The sequence below is a fragment of the Mycteria americana genome, chromosome 15 (assembly GCF_035582795.1).
Source record: "Mycteria americana isolate JAX WOST 10 ecotype Jacksonville Zoo and Gardens chromosome 15, USCA_MyAme_1.0, whole genome shotgun sequence".
NCBI lineage: Eukaryota > Metazoa > Chordata > Aves > Ciconiiformes > Ciconiidae > Mycteria > Mycteria americana.
Window position 1 is genome coordinate 12,897,029 of NC_134379.1, and position 21,956 is coordinate 12,918,984.

Genomic DNA, 21,956 nt, shown 5'->3' on the forward strand with positions numbered 1-21,956 from the left:
GCTTTGGCCAGGGAAAGAGGTGGTGCTTTGCCAGGTGAGTTCCCAGTGCAATGACAACTTGGGCAAGGGTGAGACCCTACCTGAGCTGCCCTGTGCTCAAGATCAGCAGCTGGAGGTTGGTGAATACTGTTCAAACCATCAGTCAGGTGCCTCCTCCTGCTGCTCCTGTCTATGCAGGGAAGTGCACAAGGAGCAGCATTCGTGGACCCTTCCAGACCACAAGAAGGACATGGGGCAGGGCAGCATGGGGAGTGCTGAGCAGAGCAGACACCCTTTAGAGCTGGTGCCTCCATAGGTGGATATGAAGACATCTTTTTTGACCTTTAAGAACAGGAAAGGATGAAGAGCAACATGGGGGAAGGAACCCTGTCCCTGTAAGACATCCCCAGAAGGAGTGAAGACTCTCAAACCATGGCAAAGTGCTGCCTTACATCTCCCCCCCCCCAAAAAAAAAAACAGGGGAAGCTCTGCTTGAGCATCAGGCTGCGTATCCAGGTGGGTGCACAGGAGCCTCCTTGCTAGGGAGCTGGGGTGGGAGGTGGGTGCTGCACTGCCTTGGCCTCATGCACCCGAGGGGGAGTTTCCAAGCCCCGTGGGTCAGCCCCGCTGGGGCGCCCGCTGCAGATAACGCCCTGCAGCAGATAAGAGCGCAGGTGTGGAGGGGGCCGTGGTGAGGACAGCAGAAGACCGCAGGTCTTGGGCCTGACCCATTGCACGCTTGCTTTTGCTCTTGTGGAGTACTTCTTTCTGTACTGTGGGTGGGGGACTGGGGCTGTATTTGGAGCATCCAGCTGCAGTCTGCGCTTCCCACTGCTTGTGTGATGGCTTCCCCCACCTTGCTCCAAGGCTGGCAGAACCACTCTCTGCCAGGCACCAAGCACAGCTGGAGCACAGCGAGGATGTGGCTGGACCACACCATTGCTGTTGCCAGGGGCTCCTCCACAGGGAATGGGTTTAGCTTGGCATTTTAGGGTGGACTCTGCGCTACCTTTGCTGGCAGCTCCATGGTGGGTGCTAAGCAACGTGCAGTAGGCACAGCCCACAGCTCTGGGCTCATTCTTATAGAGCTGATTGCTTTGGAGCAGCCTTGGGAGGTGAGTGGGCCAGCTTTGAGCAAAAACATCCCAAATGTCTATGTGTAGAGGACCTCCCATGCTGCCCTGGCTGATCCCTCTTCCCCTCCAGCTCTTCTAACCCCATGCACCAACTCTCCCTGCACACTCAGTGTTGCTGCCCGGGCTCCCTGGCAAGCTGCCTGCCTGCAGCGCTGGTAGTGTGTTCTGCCCCCTGCTCCCTTTTGTGTTGCCCCCATAGTCCCAAAGCAGTTTGTTCCCACCAGTGCCTGAGGTCCCCGGGACAGGAGGCAGCTCCCTTTCCATGTGCCACTGCAAGGACCTCCCAGGCAGCACACTCGCTCTTGTGGAGCATTGCCTTGGGAAGGGGACACCTCGTGAGCTCCCTTAACACGTGCCATCAGCAGTGTTGGCACTGACCTTTCCAGTGCATGGTGAGATCCACAGACTCTTGGTTTTCTTCACTTCTTGCGTGTCTTTGCAGGGATGAAGGCAGAAATCTTCCTGGGGTTGCTGGTGATCCTCAGCCTGTTCCAGGCATCTGTATCTTCTTCCTATGGTATTGTCCTTTCCTTAGGTTTTGCAGATCACAGGCTTTTCTGAGTAGGAAAGATGAAGTTAAGTCTAGAAGAGCCTGAACTATTCTATTGTAAGCAGCAAAGTCCTGAAGAGGTGTGAGAAGGAGCATAGTCAGTTGGTATCTACTGTGGCAGCAATCCTGGCTGTTTCATGTTTTTATCAGTTAACGTCCTAGCTGATTTCTTAAAATCACGTTAAAGGAGAGGTCAGTTCTCAGAACCGCTCCATCCCCACGCTACAACCGTCTCCCTCCCTGCACGCTGTGCAAAGCAGCGAGCGCAGCCTCTGCCGGGAGAGCGCGGTTCAGCCCTGGGGGCTGCAGTGCCGGCGGGGGCAGCTCCCTTACTGCATTCATGCTGTTCTTTATGGAGGCTGAAAACTGAACTCCCCTCTTCTCGGGGGGGCTGGTTCCTGCTCTCAAAGTGAGGAATGAATTATTGTCTCTTTCTGAAGTGAACTCGCTTCAGCTGCTGCAGCGTTTGGTGAATTTGAGCTACCAGGGGCTGTGGAGTTTGGGGATGGGGCAGTCACTTGGTTCTCTTCCAGCCCTGAATCACTGCTCCAAAACATATAGAGACCTCTGCCTGTTAATTTACAAGGTAAAATCCCCATGGAAAGCACATGCCTGACCTTTCATTTTTCTCAAATGGTGGTCCAGGCAATAATCTTTCTCACCAAGATTGTCAAAGAGGTGAACTCTGGGTTGATCAGGAAAGATATTTTAAAGAACCTGGGGAGAATTTGGAGACATTTATCCCCTTCACGCTGATTTCTGAAGTTTTCTTCTTCCCTAGAAGCTGTAGCAAAATGGTCTTACTCAGAGAAGCTCACCAGGGGCTGTCCCCTCCTGTTCTGCGACCCGCAGCCAGCAGATGATGGGGAAGCAATTACCTTTTGGGAGCTCCCCTGAGCAGGAGGGGGAGCAGTGAGGGTGGCAGGAGGTTGCAGGATGGACTGGGGAAAGCAGCGGGGAAACTGGGCTGTGTATCCTTCTGTCCTGAGGTGTAGGGGAGTATATATGAGCTTTGGACAGTCGGTGCTATGGCGAAGGACCCAAACTCACCATAGGTGTATTGGCAAAGTGGCTATAACCAACCTAGGATAAAAAGTGGGGGAGTAAAGACAGTGACGAGGGAAAACAGCAGACGAGAGCTCTTAATGCTGGGCTCTATTAAGAGCTTGTCATGGCAGCCAGTGGTATCTGTGCAGGCTCTCTGAAGGCACCTATGGCTGGAGGCATAGAAATAAGATGAATCACATTAAATGGGGTTGCAAAATATCTTGAAGAAATAGCAACTGCTCTCCTGTGAAACGGCAGGAGGGATGATGCCTACATCTCTCACAGTGGCTATCTGAAGTCTCCACTGATGGAGATACCCTTTTCGTGCCCAGGAGTGCCTCTCTCAGACTCCCCTGAGGAATATATGTATATACAGATCTCTCTCTCTAGAGACCTCTAGAGAGGTCTCTGCTCTCTAGAGACCAAGCAGCAGCAATTACTTCCAGCACTGCTGTGCTGATATCCCTGGGTGCTGGAGGCACGAAGAGAACCCCACTGCAGCACAGGGATGCTCCCGCGTGGGAGAGCGCTCTCACCTCCGCTCCTTCCTTTCCCTTACCAAGGTCTGCCGGAGGGGCTGTCGGACACGTCCCTCCTGAGCAGCGTGGGCGAGGCCAAGCAGCTGGTGGATGCAGCCTACAAGCACACACGCAACCGGTGAGAGTCGGGGCTGGGCTCAGCTGCTGGCATATGCTGCATGCCCTGCCTGCACTGCAGCATCACCGGCTTTTCCTCCTCGCTCTGGCAGAGTGAGCAAGGGTGTGAGGTCCTCTGGGAGCACAGTGGGCTGTAATCCAGCATTTTGCCTGCCTTCACCCTGTTTTTACACCTCGTCTCCAGTCTGTTGGGTCACTAAGAGCTGTAACTCTGTCCTCCTCCATGCATGCCATTCCTCCCAGCTCAGTATTGCTTGGCTCTGTTTCATCCCTCAGGGATACTCCAAGGAGGACTGGAGCCAGCACAGGCTCCTGCTGATTTCTAGTGTTTCCCTCCCATGGAGGGGGCAACCTGCTGTAGGCTGCAGTGAGGACATGTTGTGGGATCCGACGGGACCGCCCAGCTTTTGCCACCATGGTTTGGGAGTGTACGGCTTCCTACCAGCCCATACATATCCTCCTTCAGTAGCCATCCTCTGAAACCCCTTGCTGGCTTAGAGGCCCCTCCATCCGAGAGGAGGCTCCAGCAGCATTAGGACAGGGTAACTGGAGACGTTTGGGACCTCTGGATGCAGACTGACACCTGCAGACATTGATGAGCTGAATAACAGTTGAGTGAGGTTTGGTTGCCTCAAGGATGTAAAGACCTAAGATTTGTCTTCTGGCAGGGGGAGCTGGGCAATTTAAGAGATTCCCTTCCTCCAGCTCACTCTGCTCCTCTGCTGAGGGTGGCAGGAGCAAACCTGGTCTCTTCCAGCTACCGTGCAGAGAGGCAGATGACTCTGCCTTTGTTTGCAATTCAGACTAGTAACACGCCAGGAGAGCCGGGGTGCCCGATGCTCAGGTGTGTAACCTACCGAACTCTTGGCTTTGCCCCATTTCAGTCCTGCAGATTTTGTTTTATTCTCCCTTGCAGCATAAAGGAGCACCTGCAGAACGATGCCTTGACCCTAATAGAGCTTCTGGGATATTTCACACAGCCAGTGGCAGGGACTCGGGCTGCCGTTTGGGCTGCAGATTACATGGAAACCACCCTGACCCTCCTCAAGGAGAAGCTGCGATGGGCTGTGAGGGGGGGTCTTCAATGTCACAGGTAGGGATCTCACTTTGCTGGGAGGAAGGCAGAGGAAGAAAATATGGGGCTTGGTCACTGGGGCTTTGTGGGGCTTGGGAGGAGGGAATGAAAGGGGGTTATGATGGGCCACGACTCAGATCTCTCCCATGCGACTGCAGTGAGGCAAAGCTGAGGTATTTTTCTGTGCTCTCTTTCCATCTTAAAAAATTATTTGGGGGTTTATCAGTTAATGGAAGTGCTTTGTGCACTTCCCTGGTTCTTTCTGCAATATAGTGGTTAATGTACCAATGGGTCAAAGCTTGTAAGGCTTTGCTAGGTAATATTCTTTTGCTTGAGTAGGGAATGAGCAAACACAGAAGATGTGACTCACAATAGCTCAAACCCAAGGTAAGTAGTTTTTCTGCCAGACTTCAGCTAGCAGTAGTCAGAGTCACTGCCAGATTGCTCTGCATTGGGAACAGGATGCTGGAGAAAGGCACAAACAGAGAATGAGAACAGAGCAACGTGAAAGGACATTTCCGCATGTGTCTTGAAGGAGCAATGTCTTCCATGAGGTGGCAGTCCTGGCCTCCCGGCAAGACCAGTTTGCTGAGAGCAGAAGGGAAATTAGGGGCAGCAAGAGAAACAGGTCAGGGAGGCACAGGGAGGGCTCCTGCCATATAAAGATGAACTCCTGGGGATCCCCAGCACTACAGCAAAGCGCTGGCAGGCCACGACGCACGTCATGGGGGGCTCCAGCATCGCTCCAGCACGGGGTGAGCGGGAAGAGGGAGGCAGGGCTGACTGTGCTGGGCTCTAGTTTCTCCATCCTGGAGTGATGCTCCAGCACTGCCCCAGAGACTTGCCAGACCACCCGGCTGCCACCTCTCATCTGCCTGCCCAGGAGGCAGCAGTGGCTTCTTAAACCGTGCTGTGACCCAAACTGTTGGTGGCAGCAGTGACTAGGAAACCTCCAAGGAAATCGAGACGTGATGTGTTAGCAGCAATAGCCGAGAAGGCTTTGCTGGTTGAACTCGGCCACTTACGTCCCATGCATGGGGAAGTCTACGCGGTGGAAATGCAAAGCCAGCATCCCCTTGTGCTGCCCAGCCACCTGATGGTTTCTTCTCCAGGCAGCTCTGAACAGTGGTGATAGACACTGGTGGCTGCTTCACAGGGGGAAAAAGCTTGTAACACACCACTGGGATGACTGTAGCTGTTAGCAATTTATGGTGGAGATAGAAAGGGAGGGGAGAGGAAGGAAAAAGGATTACTAATGCTAGAAAATCATTCCACTGCTGCACAGGCCTAACGCGTAATTATAAATTAGGTTTGACCACAACTTTGTTGGGTTTAATGCTTTCCAAACCAGAAGAAGCAATCTGCTGCTCTAGAAAGCATCCTCAGCACATCTTTGAGCAGGAAGAGAAGACCTTAAATGACAGCCCTTTGTGCTCTTCTGGATGATACTGTGATAAGAATCCATTTCAAGGGTACAAGAAGGAAAACTTTTTCCTGAGCCTGGGAGGCACCACAAACCCAGCAGGGCCAGTATGTTCCTGCATGTTTATTCTCTGTTGTTACCTTGCTGACACCAGCTCAGCTGGGGATGATTTTCAAGGCAAGTGGATGTGACCAGCAGGGTAAGAAAATAAATTGTGACGCTTCTCGCTGCTACCGAACGATCACTGGCGAGTGCAACCACAGGTGAGGGGGCTGTGTCAACAGGAGGATGGATGGATGGGTCCTCCATCAGTAGAACTAGACCCCCATCCCCAAGGATGATCCATGTAGTATGCCTTCTTTAGGGTTTTACATCCCACAGTGTTGTTTCCTAGATGTGTGGAGCTTTTAATTACAGTCTTGCTTCGAGGGTTCTTGATGTTGTACATGAACTAGCTCTTTGGCCAAAATGTGAATAGCTCTGTGTTGGGGACTGACTCTGGGTCTCTGTCACCAGGGTCTCTGCTATCAGGCTGCATCTTTCTTCTTTCTCCTGGGCTTTGTCTGGCTCTGCCTCTTTGCAGGGTCTCAAAGGGCTTCCTGACCCAAACCCATACTGGGGCATGATCTGGCCGTCTCCCTGCCCCACATTGTGCCTAGGAGGAACTCTGGCACACGGGCTGGGAGAGAGCACCTTCTGCATGTCCCATGGTTGTACAAATGGAGGGGCATGACTGTAATATGAGAGACAAGGGAAGCTCTGCTAAACAGTGGAGTGTTTTAAAAGGGACAGTATAAGAGCATTCCCTATCCCTCCCCTGCTACCAAGAGCCTGGCAGGCAGAGCATCTCCTGGGAGCACCTCAGGCAGAGGAAGGAGTTCAGACAGCTCTACCTGCCTAGGGGATGCTTTAGCCTTCAGGTATCTGTATAAGAAGTAGGGAGAGAGCTACCTGCCTCCTTCCATTTTCAGACAGCAGTGTCTTCATTCAGGAGGGGGATCTGGGCTCTGGGATGAGGACAGGTCCATCACACCTGAAGCCCTGGAGAAGGTGGGCTCAGCTGTACCCTGTGTTCTGTGTCCCTCCACTACTTGGCCCTAGGTAGTGTTACACCCATGGTGTATGACAGGCAACCAGAGAATGCATCTTACACATGCACTCCAAAATTAAATATATTATTAGTCTAATTAAGGCTTTAACAGTCTAATCAAACTGTAAAAAACACTTAGTCCAATTACAGCATAGTAACACTCACAATCCAAATTGCCCCATTTCTATTAAAGATCACTGGTAATACCATTAAATGAACGGAAATAAGTCTCTGCCCCTTTTCTCTGACGTTAAGCTTTCACCTGTGTTTTCTGAGGTCGAGGGACCTTCTTCAGGCTGGATGACCCAAGGAGTCACCAGCAACCTGAGTTCTTGCCTGGGAGAAGCTGAGGCTTGGTGTGTATTATTATTATTGTTGTTGTTATTATTATTAAACCTGAGGCTTATTGATAGCACCAAACCCATAGGGCTGCAGCAGCTCTCCGACCATTGTACATCGCTGTGTGGTCCCATTTCAAGGTTCCTGTCTCTCTCCACATCCATGAGCTCTTGGCCCTGCCGTGATCCTAATGACACTAATAGTTTGCTGTTCTTCCATTCACTCTGACAGGAGAAACCCATCACTAGGAGCTTCAAACAGAGCCCTGGTGAGATGGTTGCCAGCAGAATATGAGGATGGTGTGTCAGTCCCCCATAGGTGGACAGAAGGAAAGTGTTTCTCTGGATTCCCCTTTCCACTGGTAACGTTTGTAATGGTCACCTGAAAATGCACTATCAGGGCTTAGGGATTGCCAGTCCTTGGATAGATCACAGGCATCAAAGTGCACGTCCACCAGCTGGCGTGGTGATGGTCAGGAGGAGGAAGTTAAATTGACCAACTTCAGGTTGATCATATGAGAATCTGCAGGGTGATCTAACAGAAATGCTTTCTAACTCCCATGCTTTCAGGAAAAGCAAAGGAAAATTAATCTGATTACTGCAGAAGCATGGGATAAAGAAAGAATTATGCAATGTGTTCTTTTAAATTAAGTGCATTTAAGCCAAAGTAATTTACTCACTTTTTTTTATTTGGTTTGCAGAAGCTGATTGTCTCCTGAAAAGCAATATGCCAGAGGATAAAATGAACAACTGAATCCCCAGAATAAAAAATATCGAGCTAGAAATTCTGTGTGTGGGTCCATGGGTGGGGTGATCTGTGGGGGTGCATGTGGCTCTCGTGGTGCCTGGACGGGAGCAGGGACAACTGTGATGTGGTTTCTGGTCGCTTGGGCTTGGTGCAACAACAGCACTAATGAGCTCTGTGATTTTCTGGGTTGTGTGCCTTATGTTCATGCTTTCATTGTACTTCCTAACTCTGCTCTACAGCACAGTGTCAGGACTTGAGCAGAGTTTTGACCACTTTTTCTGTAGTAATACATGAAGGAAGAACTGGTGGAGGAATTGTCATGGATAGGGAAGGGATGAGAAGGGAAGAGGGCTTTGGGAGAGTGTCCTGCTAGAAGGAGTTTACTGAGGTAACTTTCAGAAATTCCCAAAGACTATTTTTTCCCCATACTTCTGTTTCAAAGAGGTCTTTTAAAATCTTTTGCCTCCCTTTCCCAGGCTATTCAGTATGGCTCTTGCTGAGCTGCTTCCATATGTCCATCAAGGGATACTTTTGGCCTAGAGGCTCAGAAACCTGGCTAGAGCCAGAACAATGCAATGCTCAGCAAAGGGGCACTCAGTAATGCTTTCCAACTCAGACAGACATTTGGGTTTTTTTCTGTGAAGAATAAGGAATGCCTTGTGAATTTTTGCTCATGACCCTACAAATTGATGCACCCATTCATACAAGCCATTTCCTAACTCGCATGTTCTGCCTTCATCCACTGCAGGTTCAAAAAGTGTCAAACGAGATTGTCCGCTTCCCCCCTGGGCAGCGGGATGGACCAGCAGAGATCACTCATGTTCATGCAGTGGGGCCTGTTTATTGACCATGACCTGGATTTCAGTCCGGACACCCCAGCCAGAGTCACCTTCAGTGGCAAGGTGGACTGTCACACCAGCTGTGCCAAGCAGCCCCCTTGCTTTCCCATCAAGGTACAGCCAGCCTTCTTCTTGAAGGGAAGAGGGGGAGAGGGTATCTACCTTCCAACCAGGAGATGTTGGTGGCTCTCCTGGTCCTTGGCCACGGAGGGACATCCTCCCTGAGCAGGCCAAGGGGGTCAGACTGCTCTCTGTAAGGTGGTGGTGCTGGGTCCCAGGGGCTGTCCCCAGATGTCAGGCACAGTCACAGCCTGTTTTTCCCCCATTTCCAACCATTTACCCATCTCCCTCAACGATATGGCTTTGCTTTGGAGGTATGGTGCAAAGGGAACGTGGGTGATGCCTGGATTACAGTAAATGTGTCACAGACAGGAGCTGATGGGTGTCAATACCCCAGCAAATCCATGCCCATTTGATGGTTAAATGCTCAGTAGTGCATGGGGCAAGGAAGTGATGAGCATCTCTCAATAGTGGCTAAGACATTAGCACGATAGTTGCATTGCAGTCTTCGCTCCAGTAAATGCTCAGTGATGTACACGTCCACCCTGCAGCCCTGCTCTCCTGCCTTTGAAGATATACTGCAGCTCTGGCTCTCCCATGTACCTGTATTTCCTTTCAAGGAAAACTGTGAAGGGATGGAGCATCACTGAGTATTTGCCCAACATGCAATTGGGAATGCAGGCAGGGTCACAAGTTCTGGATGACAACTGCCCACAATGTAGATACGGACACTGGACTCCAACATGAGATAGGAACCTCTGACCTTTAAAGATTCAATCCGATATGTGTATATCCAGGGGAAAAAGTTTAGGTATCCATAGGACTTTATGGAAATATAGGCATCTCCGGGCTTTCATGCATATTTGGGACTTGGACTCCTAAAATAGCATCTCTGCTGTCAATCTGACCCTTCATATCTGGGATTTATGACTGATCTCCATGCTATCTAGCATGGGGACTGTCTTTGAAATAGCTCCTTGCTGGCTTTTCTTACGCTGTAGTATCACAGTGCAGTTCCTGCACCCCTGAACTGGTGACGAATTATTCTTTTATCTTTCTGCGGATCCCACCCAATGACCCACGAATTAAAAACACGAGAGATAGACTGCCTTCCTTTCGTCCGCTCAGCTCCTGCTTGTACCAGTGCCAGAGCAATTAGAGATCAGATCAACGTGCTCACCCCCTTTCTTGATGGCAGCGTGGTGTATGGCAGTGAAGTGCCTTTGGCCAACGAACTGAGGGATCAGACCCGCCAGCTGGGCTTGCTGGCTGTTAACTGGAATTTCACTGATGGGGGAGGGCATATATGCCCTTTGACAGCATGTAGAAGGACCCCTGTCTTAGAGTCAGCAGGGGAGCTAGAATCCCTTGCTTTCTTGCAGGTAAGTTGGGTGCTGGCACACCTAACCCTGAAATCCAGAGCAAACAATTCCACCAGCTCCGATTAATTTCTTTAATAGTTTGTTTTTCTTATTTAAGTAGAAAATGGAGCATAGCAAAACATCATGAAAAACTGAGACAGGCTGTGCTAGGTAGGAGAAAGGTCTTCACCCTCTCCAAGTCTTCTTTGTGACTATAAACCTGGAGTGAAGCTGTCCCATCTGTGCTCAGCAGCTCTGGTGTAGGGCCCAGAGAGCACATGGGGCTGCTGGAGGTGACCTGGGAACCAGTGCCATGATGGAGCCGAGCAAACGCAGCAATAGCAGACTGGCCTGAAGGCAATGGCTTGTCCATACTTGTCATTTGGTGGCTTTCTCTCTTCCGTCAGGATGGGTACAGGTGTGTTGGTGCTGGGCTGGGTCACCTCCATGAAACATTTGCCTGTACTGTTGCACATCAGTGCATCTGCTGCACTGTGAGAGGAGCTTAGATCCCCCCTGGACTGAGAATGAGGCTGGCCACAGACCAAGGTGACCTTTTAAGATGTGTCCCCACCACTGTGAAGGCTGGGGGTGCACTGACAGCACGCTGGCCAGGACATCAGCACAGGCCTTCAGTCCATCAAGGCAGCCTCCTGCTCCATTTATCCTTTGTCACGCTTTTGGTATCCTCTTGACCACTTCTTCAAAGCAAAACAACTCCTTTTGTCCTGGGCACAGCCTCCCAAAGCCATGCCTCCCCTCCAGCCAAAACACTGCACAGCCACCACGGCCTTCCCATCTGCTGCCATTTGCTGTCTTCTCCTGTCCCCAGCACACAGAGACAAAATAACTAACCTCTGGAGCCCTGAGCATTGCTCCCGTCTCCCTGGCCCCTGCTGGTGAGGACCACAAGCCTGCAGGACCCCAGAGAGTGATGTTTCTGATACACCTTGTGAGTTAGTGTCTCACTCCCTGATCCTTTTCTTTCAGCGAGCAGGACCTCCTGGCTAACTCCTGCTGGCTCTGGCCATGCTGGGCTGCTCATGGCACTACTGGAGAAAGCTTGAGAGCACAACAGATCTCATCAGCTGTGGAGCTGATTTCTATTCCCTTGGCCCCCTACATATCTGGCCCAAGCTCCTCTGGACAACATCCCCAGGGTTGGATACCCCCTTGGATACCATCAGGACCTGGTTGTGGGACTGGTGGGAGAGCTCTGCTTGGTGTCATCCTCCAGTGCCCTCCTTTTAAGCTCTTTGTGTTTTTGTTTCCTTCAGCCTCTCACACCTCTCCGTCTGTCCCATCTGTTGTTCCATGTCTTCAGCTGCTTCCCCAGTTCTGTGCAGGTCTCTCCTTGGTGAGGACCACACAGGACCTGTGGCCAAAGGCAGATGCCCAGTGAGGAGCAGAATGGGCAGGTCTATTGGATGCTTCCCAAGGCGGGCTCCCAGCCCCCAGGACTCTGCAGCTAGGGGCTGCTGGAGCAGTTGCTGTTCCATACCTGGGTACATAGACATCAATGAATTTATAGTGAACAGTTCAGGCTGGCTCGGAAGCTTCTTTGAAAATTCAGTGTCTTATTTGTGACTTTTCCGGTCCCTGAGAACTGGGCAAATTTTATGTGTGCAGTTGCCTAACAGGGTTCAGCGATTTCCCACTGGAGCTCTGTTGGAAGCCCTGGGTGGATGCATTCTGCTCGAGGAAACCTCACAGTGCTTCCTTTGTTTCTTCTTCCGCAGTCTCTTACAGACGGCCTTTGACAGTAAATGAAAAGGGCTCTGTGCTGAATGCAAGGGCAAATCCCTCTATTTACTATGGGACTAGGGGACTAAGTATGACATATTTACTTTTCTCTGAGTGCCTCTTTATACTCTCATCACCTGCTTGCTCTTGGGTTTCCTGCCCTAGATGTTTGAAGAACGATTTAATATTTCATTGTGATTCTGTTTGTAATTTATTCCTTCAGGTTGTGATTCATTTTGCTTTTACTTTTACTCACCAGAGAGCTTGATTGTGACTGTCATCTTGCTTTGGCTGTAGTTTCAGCTGGTTTGAAGGATGCCTCCTGACTTTCAGAGCTCCCTTGGCCATCCTGATTTCCCTCTGCCCATTTCATTTCTCTCTTGAGCTGTGATACTGTCTCTCTGATATGGGAACCTGGAGACCACCTACTTGTATTTAGCTCCTTAAGTTAATGCTCCTAGCCCTTATTTGAAAAAAAATTCCCCATCTCTCTGTGACGCTGAGCACAACCATGGTGGCATCTTGGCTTTTGCTGCCTCAGCAGAAATTTGGCTTTTCACTGGTGCTCTCCAGCCCTCGGGGCCCAGACTCTGGTTTCCTTCTCCTCCTCTGTGTTTCTTACCCATCTTCTTTTCAATGCAGATACCAAGACATCTAAAAATTTCTCTCTGCATGCTTCCCAATGTGACATTCACCTCCTTCCAGTGGGCAGCAGCCAAGCAGCAGGTCACTGGCAGTACAAGTTTGCTCACTTGTGATACTCCTAGGTGATTCTCGAGCAAACGAGATGCTGGAGCAGGCGTGCATGCACACACTCTTTGTGCGGGAGCACAACCGCCTGGCTAGAGGGCTGAAGAGACTAAATCCCCACTGGAATGGAAAGAAGCTCTACCAGGAGGCACGAAAGATTCTGGGTGCCATGATCCAGGTACCAGCCACCATGTCGTATGTCCTGGCTCTGCTGCCTTGTCTTGCAGTCTCACAGAATCGTGATGGGCTTTGTTAGTATGGGGAGTCCAAAGGGTGCAGTATTTTGGGGTGCAAATGGCCAAATTCTTTCCACCAGCCCCTTTCATCCAAAGCAAAAGCACATGGAGATAACTGAAATAACAAGCACAGAGGGGGTCCCCCTGAATCTTTGATGCCCCTCTACTGTTAAATTTCCAAATTGCTTGATGGGTTTTTAACTCCACATTTTTATTTGAGAAACATGGGGACAGAAAAATCAGAGGAAAAGTGTTTCTAACCAGTGTTTGGTACAGGACAAAAATGGTACTGGAGATTTGGGTTAAAATTCTTCTGGGTTGTGAGTCTCCTCCTCTCAAGAAGCCCCATGTGCTGGTGGGTGCAACCAGCCATGGCATTCCTCTGTCCTTACTGCTCTGGGGCAAAGAGCCCCTCGGGACTGTGCTGCACCACAGACTTTGCCCTGAATGAGATCCTCAGGTCACAGAAATATTTTTGTGCTTGGAAGAGACCTCTCAAGGTCTCTTGTCCAGCCTCCGTTTTGGAGCAGGACCAGCTTCAAAGCCAGATGAGGTTTTACAGCCAACAGAAGAGGCCGGCTCCTATGAGAGAAGAAGACATGGGGTTTCCAAAGGCAGTGCTTAGTCATACCTAATTGGAAACCTGTCTTCTGAGTTGGCTCAACAAACAAGCAAATAAAAAGCAGGAATATCAAAAAGTTCAAGTTTTCAAAACCTGTCAATTTAAATATTATACTATTGTTGAATAAACATGTTGGGTAAGCCAATGTGGAGAGTGTCAAACAATTGTACTAAAAGCATTGTCTCCATCATCATGTTTAGACCAATGGTTTCATCTTCTTGCAATTTTCAGACAATTAAGACATTTTCACCTACTGACAGAGAATTTGATTTTTTTTAAATTATATTGTGCAGCCTCCTCAATATCTCAAAGAGACATGAGACCAGGGTTGGAAACCTCTACTATGGGAGGACTGCACAGCTGCCTGTGGGTGGTGATGTCATCTGTGCCAACACTGTTGACTTTTTCTTTGTCCTCTGAAGCATGTAGGGTGGGAGGGAGGAGGAAATGCAGTTCTACCTGACTGATGGGAATGGCCTCTACCTATAGACAAGGAGGGAATATTTGGGAGGATTTGGCAGGCTTTCATCTTGCTATGACCTGCCAAGCTGTTGAGGCAGGGAGGAGCATGTCTGGGGACACCTGAGTGCCAAGTCCTCAGCACCAACGGGCAGAGGATCCCTGTGCACAGGTAGAGGATGAACGTGGGTCAGGCACGAGCAGTGTCTGTGCTTCCTGATGTCCCTGGAGCAGTTATGTCCACTTTGTGTTTTCATGCAAGTCACTGCATGTTCATGCAAATCTCATCATTGCTACAGAGTGTAGAGATCCCACCATGCATGGCTGGGAAACCAGGAGCCCAGGCAGTGGCCTACAGTGCCTGTGTCTGTGCCTGGAGCTGCACCACCTGTGGCATGGTACAATGGCCAGGTGCAGAAGAGGCTTTGAACCAAGACCATGGAGCTGAATAACCAAAAATGTCACTCAACAGTGCCAGAAAGGATCCTCACTGGACTGCCAGAGCAGCTGGGTGAAGGGCTGATGAGATGAAAGAACGGTTGGCCCTGGGGAGTCTCTCTCTGCTCCACATCTGTGCTAGCAAGATCTCCTACATAAAGCCCATCAAAGAAGTTCAGTGTGACAGCCCCTGTAGTTTGAGACATGAACAATAACTTTGCTTTCAAAGAAACTGATGGCCAAGCAATTAATGATTCACACTTTCCTTGTTTCCCCCTAGATTATAACCTACAGGGACTACCTACCTCTTCCGTTGGCAACCAGTTTCCAGAGATTGATTCCTCACTACTGGGGCTACAATGAGTCTGTGGATCCTCAAATATCCAATGTCTTCACCCTGGCTTTTTGTTTTGCTCATGCTTCAGTTCCCCCAACTCTTGACCACTTAAATCTAAATTACAAGCCCAGAGGTCCCAAAATTCAACTCAGAAATGCTGCCTTTGCTGTCTGGAGGATCGTTAAAGAAGGTAAAGCCTTTCTTGCACCTCTGCAGTGTAAGTTTCTTTCTTTCAGCCTTTTCTGCCCTCTCTGGATGAGCTCCTGCTTCAGCGAAACTTAAAAGCAGTTTGCATTAAATGTATTAAATGACCTTTACTACCAGCTAGATTTTTTCCCAACATAGCTGTTCTCTGCAGTCAAATGCGGCCCATCTTATTATGAAGCATGCAGTCTGATTGCTTAATTGCTATGGGCTCTAAGCACATTATTCAAAGTATTTTCCTTTTTAATTCTTTAAGTGCAGGAAAATTGATTTTCTTGTAGTAGAAGCTTATAATTAAATATAAGCTGTGTTCAGCTCTCCTGAGCCTCTTACACACACACTTGCCACCCTGCACTGCTCACAAGTCCCTGTTGCAGTAGCTGTTGCAGGTGGTATTGACCCCTTTCTCCAGAGCCTGATGGCTAATCAGGCCAAGCTGATGACACAGCAGCAAATGGTTGTGGATGAGCTCCAGGATCGGATGTCTGAGCAGGTTGAAAGGATTGGGTTTGACTTATCTGTGCTTAACATGCAGCGTAGCAGAGACCATGGCCTCCCAGGTAAGTTGGCTGTGGGAGCAGAACTTCCAAAGAAAAACAAGTGGAAATCAGGCACTCTTGTGAATGAACATTGAGAAACATCTCCAGCCCATGCTTGGCAGAAATTACTCTTTCCCAAGCGGTTTTATCATTTCTGTACAACCGTAGGTAAGTGGAGAGGACATTGAACAATGAAGTCAGAGCCTGGCTGGAGCTGGAGGACTCACGTGGAGGCACATGGCCAGAAAGAACATGGGGCATTGCACAGACCAGAGTCAAGTATTCAGTAACTGACTCATTTGTATTGTTCTTCAAATGGCAAAATTGGGAAAGTAGTTCAGCAACAAGTTTGCAAGAGTGGAATTAGGGCCAGAAGTCCACAGTCGCTTGTCTCCAAGCCTCTGTAGTGGTCCAGCCCAGCCACACATGACTGGAAGAGCAGATAGCAACATGTGAGGAAAATCTCATCGTAATTTCCCTATAAAGACTGTGTCCCCAAAAAAAAGCATGTCAGAACCATTCTCAGGGCTCTGCAAGATGCAAAAACAGTGTAACGGCATTGCAAGGTGGTCTTGAGAAACAGATTGTTGATAGGACTTTACAGCCAGCTCATGGGTGTGTCATTGCCTAACAGTGTTATTAGGCTGATGTAAGTAAGTGCCTGGAGCTGCTGTGTCAGTAACGTCCTGGGAGATGCAATAGGGCTCACTTTGGAACTGTGATGAAAAGCGTGCTAGATTCACAGGTTTTAAGCCCAGCTAGAGGCTTTGCAGTACATCCAGGTGCATGGTCAGGTCACAGGATTGCTCTGCCTTGGCTGCAACAGAAGGTTGTGATTTTTCCCTGCTATATCTAGGAACGCTATTGTGCAGAACCTGATCTGAACCACAAATCCTGAATTTATAGCTTTGACTGCTGATCTTCTGCAGTGGAACTGGCACGTATTTCTAGTGCGAATTTGTGTTTAGCTCCTAGCCTTTGGATCTCAGCCCACCCCCGAGTGCTACTGTACTCCTGGATGTTAGACAACCCATGAAGGGGATGATGGTATAGCAAGATCAAAAAAGCTTCCTAATTCTTTTTCTGATAAAGCAAATTCTCAGTCTCCTTGAATTGTTTGATAGTGGTGTCATCCAGGCACCATATGCTGTATCTTTCTCTGAATTCTCCCCAGTTTTTAGACATCCTGCTCACAGCAGAGATGTATGCTGCAGCATCATCTAATCTCCACACCTAACAGTTCACTGAGTTGGCAAGTAGGAGGATGCATTAGTGCTCCATAGACTATTCCTCTACTTAAGCGGTCATTTGATAAGACACTGAGTTGCAGATTGTCCTTTGCTGGGTATGTGCCCTGTCCACCAAGATGCAGAATTATGCACCACTTGTAGTCCTGTGGATTTTCAGCTGTTTGCAGTACAGAAAAATTACTCCAGCTGGCAAAGTCCGGTGGCCCTCTCCCACCTGAAGTAACTTGGGCTATGTAGAGCTCTCTTTGCAGTGTGGGATGGCTTGTCCCTGGGGCTAGACGGGGACACAAGTGAGACCAGCTGTGGGGAAGTACTTGGCCACTATCCTGTTGCACAGAAAGAGGTAACATCAACATCTTGTCCAGATTCACTTTCAATGAAGGCAACATCAACGAGTTTTGTGAGGACCTCGCTCCTGTGGCTCTAGCTGAAGGTGTTTGAGACTGTATGCTCCCTGAGCTCCCTTAGGGTTCCTGGGTCACGGTGAAGATGAGGCAGCCATTAGGCATGCCCAGACCCTTCATCTGAGCACCCACAGCACAAGGTTAAGAGCAGCCACAGCACATGCAGGATCAGGTCCCTGAACGTGGGTCTCCTTTCCTATTTGGAATGTCCTGGTGTTGCTCCTCTGGCTCCCTGCTGCACCTTCAGTGGGGCATGGGTCTCCCGTAGTTCCTCAGTCACATCACCAGGAGGTTGTTTCAGACACCATGGCTCTGGAGCCTGTGCACAGGCACCTGCATTGCCGCTGAGTGGAACAGCAAAATGGCACTGGAAGGTGGTGGAGCAACTCCCACTAGCAGAGATCGCTTGCAAAGACATGGCCCTTCCACAAACAGCATTGAAATGCCACGCAGGATGAACTGGCTCTGGAGGAGTGGAAAGTCAATGGCATTAACAGAAATATAAAAAAATTTAGAAAAATGTTTTAAACATATGGGGACCCCACCTGTGCCCCGGCTTTGGGAAAGAGAGGAAAAAATCTTTCCAGGAGGGGGAAACACATTACTGATCTGTCTGCTCTGATACCCAACTACTTGCAGGTTATAACTCCTGGAGACAATTCTGTGGGCTCTCACAACCTTCTGGATTGAAGACACTTGTTCGAGTGTTGAGGAATCATGGTCTGGCAAAGAAGTTCATATGGCTGTATGGAACACAAAAGAATATTGACATTTGGATTGGGGCACTTGCAGAGCCCATTGTGAATGGAGGCAGAGGTGGGCCTCTCATGGCTTGTCTCATTGGCACCCAGTTCAGGAACGTTTCTGATGGGGACAGGTAAGAGAGGAGCTGGGTATTCAAACCCCAAAGGCCAGAGGGAGACTGGAGTTTATGCAGATTTCTTTATGTAGATTTGGAAACTGTTCCAGTTGTTTGTTGCTTTTTTTCATTACTCCTCCAAATGTTTCTTTCCCTTTCTGGTGATGTTCTTATTCCCTGTCTAGATGATGGTTGAGATCCTAGGCTAAGATCCCTTTCCAACCAAGTGTTTTCATTCTCAGTCCATTCACTGCCAATTACTACTTGTGCAAAGTGGACTGCCCTTCTCCATGCTGATGGTTCACACCCAGTGTGAATGTTTGAGCCCTTTTCCTCCTTCAGATAAGTGTTTTCAAGGAGGCCCATGTTACTGTGTGTTCAAACAGCAGCTCACTCCAGCAAAGGGAAACGTATAAATACCTTAACAAGAATAACAGGTGCAGGTCTAAAGGTGGGAAAACCAGGATCTAGACGGATTGATTTCACCAATTAGAAAAAAAGCTGTCCGGTTTAATCAGCCTAAGTGGCTTGCACTGATAGTAGATGCTCAGCATCTGTTGATGTGGTGGCTTGTGTTTTGGGCAGTTTTGAAAATTTGCCTGCAGACCAAGGGATGCAGGCAATGTTGCTGAAGGACTAACACACTTTCAGGCTTTGCAGGGAGTAGAAGAGATTAATTGTTCTCTCTTGGGTAAGTGCCAGCTCAGCACAAGCTACTTCCCTGGCACTGGCAGCAACCCTGTCCTCTCCCTGTGGGACTGCTCCTTCTGGGCTGCTGTGCCCTGCAGAAGTCAAACATCTGTCCACCCTTCCCATCTCCTGAGTTTGCAATACACAGCTTTGCACCATCGTAGTGTCTTATGCACTTCTCAGAGGTCTTAGAGATGATTTTTCACTATTTCTCCTTTCCACCCCAGTTCTGAGTTGGAACCCTGTGGCCTGACATGTAGCAACATTTGGACTTTGCTTGCACCAGGATATGGGTGGGTTGGGGTTTGCTTGCTGGCCAAAATCATTTGAGCAGTGTTGTGATTTCAACATACGTGAAGTCCTCCTCCTCTTTGAAATTGCTCAGGGGCATCAGGTGCAGAAATGAGTTATGTGCCCCATTTTAAGCTGCATTTCTGAAGCAAGGTCCCTGTACTTGCTAGCAATATTGCCTGAAACTGGGATCATGACCAGTGTTTCTGGGAAACTTTTCTGCCTAGAAAGACTTCTATGAGCTCAAAACCCAGTATTAGGAGCTCAAAGGCAAACAGTCTACTGCACATCTAGAAATCCTATTCTTATGGCAGTATACAAGAACCCTTTTTTTTTTAAGAGAATAATGATAGGGCTGGTTCCAGCATGGCAATCGTGTGGATGTAACCACAGTCTGCGTACAATATGTGCAAACTTTTCTATTTGAAAGAGGGTGCCTGTGCCTCATTTGAGGGAACACAGGGCAAGGCTTTAATTCAACTGCATCTTTATTATATGTCCATGGCAGAAAAGCAAGTTAAAGTCTGCAGCTGGTGAGTCAGGGCTCTTGATTTAAATAACAGAAATTTAAATTTGTTCTTGGCAAAAGAAATGTGTTATTGGTGTTAATGGGAAATAATGTTGCAGGAGTCCTGAATGTGAAGAAGCCAGAAGGCAAAAATCTGTTGTGTCTTCTTTCTCCTGCAGGTTTTGGTGGGAGAACAGAGGAGTTTTCACTCCTTGGCAGTGCTCTTCACTGGCCAAAATCTCCTTGTCACGAATAATATGTGACAACACCCACATGTCTAAAGTACCAAGACATACCTTCTGGGCTAACAGATACTCTTGTGGCTTTGTAAGCTGCAGCCAGATCCTGAAACTGGACCTCAAAGCCTGGAAGTCAAAGAGGACCAAGGAAGTTACAGACCAAGGTATAAGCTTCAAACAGCAGACAGTTCCTGCCTGCAAACATGAGATAACCAGACCCCGAGGCTCTAAACCAGAGCTGCCTAACACAGGTCTGAACATATGTGCCAGGAACATATCTAGCACATGTTTAGATATTCCATTTCATCAGGTCCACTGTGAGTAGCTCCTCCAGCATGCAGATTTTCCGGCATTGGCACTGCAAGACCAAGCTAAGTGCACTGCTCTGGGATTTTTCTGATTAACAGACTTTTCAGTTTAGCTCTTCATTGTTGATGCCCATGCTTTTCTGCATGGGCAGTGATGCCCAGATCGGGGAGGCTAGTCTTTCTAGCGGTTGGTCTGTCTTTTGCACAGCTCTGAGCAGGCTGTCAGCACATCCTGGTCAGACCAAAAGCAGCCCTGCACTTGAGTAGAGATTCCTACTTTATGGAAGAGACTGTGGAGTTTGACTTCTGCTAGGAAAATTTTTGCCTATATTTACAGTACTTCCCTCAGCTGCCTTCAGGATTTGTAAAGTTCTTGGGGTTTAATGCTTTTCTTCCAAAATGCTCTCTGAAATCCCTGGGAAGTAGATGTAGGCAAGAGTGCCTCTCCCCTGGAAAAGTGGGCTGCTTCAGTGCCTTAGAGCCATGCTCTTTCCTAACAAAACATCATCTTTCCTTTGCTTTGATGGTCAGGCCCTGCCATGCTCTTATGAGGATATCCAGGCTGTGAGAAGGAACAAATCTGCAGCTACCAGCAATCATTAAGAGCTCAGGCAACTCCATCTGCAGTCAGCTCCCACTTTCCGTGAGGATGGTTCATTATATTCTCTGGAGGGCTATGGTATTATCATCTTGAAAATGTGGCAGGGTACAACCAAATGTGGCAGGGTACATGCCATCTTCATGGTGCCAGAAAAAGTGAGACTTTTAGGATCTTGTAGTCAAGGAGGGATCCCTGGAGGTCTTTAGAGCAATCAGGACTAGTACCAGAGTTATTGGTCCCTCTTTGCCAGCTTAATCTATGGAAATAAATCATACAAGGTAACAGGGAACTATGGCATCTCCTTTTCTCTTTTGTCAACACATTGCTTTTTATGTCCTGTAGAAGAAGCATCTGGTGACTTTTAATGCTGAACATTGAGGATTCCCAGAAGCCCAGATTTGGGAAGCTGCTGAGATTGATTTTTTTTTTTTTTTTTTACTGTGTGTATGCTTTTACTGCCTGAAATGTTTAGGCATGATTGCTGTCATTTTCTCAATTTAGTTCGCATGAAGCCTTTTCAGTGAGATGGAGTCCAGCAATAAAAGAACTTCATGAAAAGATGTCCCAGATCTGTGCAGATCGCTCAATATCACAAAGCAAAGCAAAAGTCAGAGACTGACTCCCAATCAAACCAACTTAGGCAATTTCACATGCACTGTGTTTCAGTAAGCTTTACTGTCAAAAACATGTTTTGGACCCTCCTTTCAAAGTTTCCAGCCTACATAGAAAGAGATTGGGGCATTGGAATGACTACTTATTCTTGCTCTCCAATTTTTTTGCTTAAAAAAAGTACGTACTTCAGTTTCCAGAGAAAATCTACTAATTTCATGGTGCTTTTGAGTGAAGCAGCAATAGCTATCATGCACCCCAAGTAGACTTGTTTAAAATGCCCTGTTCCAGGTTTTGCTTGAATATGGAAAGAAGAAATGGTCCACGTGGAAGAAAGCTGTTCTCTCATATCTTTTTGCCCTCAGCCCAGAATGCCTAAGGCATCATCTAGTATGATGGAAAACTGTGACAAGTTATTCCTGCAGCCTGGCATGAGCCAGAGTGACTTACCCCTGGGCTGTGGAGGTGATGGGATATGTCCTGGCAAAGATAAGAACAGTCTTAAAGCACAAGAAAGTAAAAGCTAATCTAGTCTTACTCCAGCTTTGTCCCCTCAATATCTTATCT

The 21,956-nt window shown here is 48.6% G+C and overlaps 1 protein-coding gene across 1 annotated transcript; it reads left to right on the forward strand.

Annotated features, from left to right (window-relative positions):
• Positions 1–411: 411 nt before the first annotated feature.
• On the forward strand, positions 412–21,145 carry LOC142417298 (eosinophil peroxidase-like). The gene is given in 18 exon segments (XM_075517830.1): positions 412–424; positions 427–495; positions 1,558–1,632; positions 3,276–3,369; positions 4,285–4,446; positions 5,992–6,129; positions 7,527–7,656; positions 8,791–8,834; positions 8,836–8,994; positions 10,004–10,040; positions 10,042–10,231; positions 10,234–10,323; positions 12,813–12,973; positions 14,831–15,077; positions 15,481–15,651; positions 17,924–18,161; positions 19,812–20,035; positions 21,123–21,145. Coding segments are annotated over 18 exon segments (2,265 nt in total).
• The last annotated feature ends 811 nt before the right edge of the window (positions 21,146–21,956 follow it).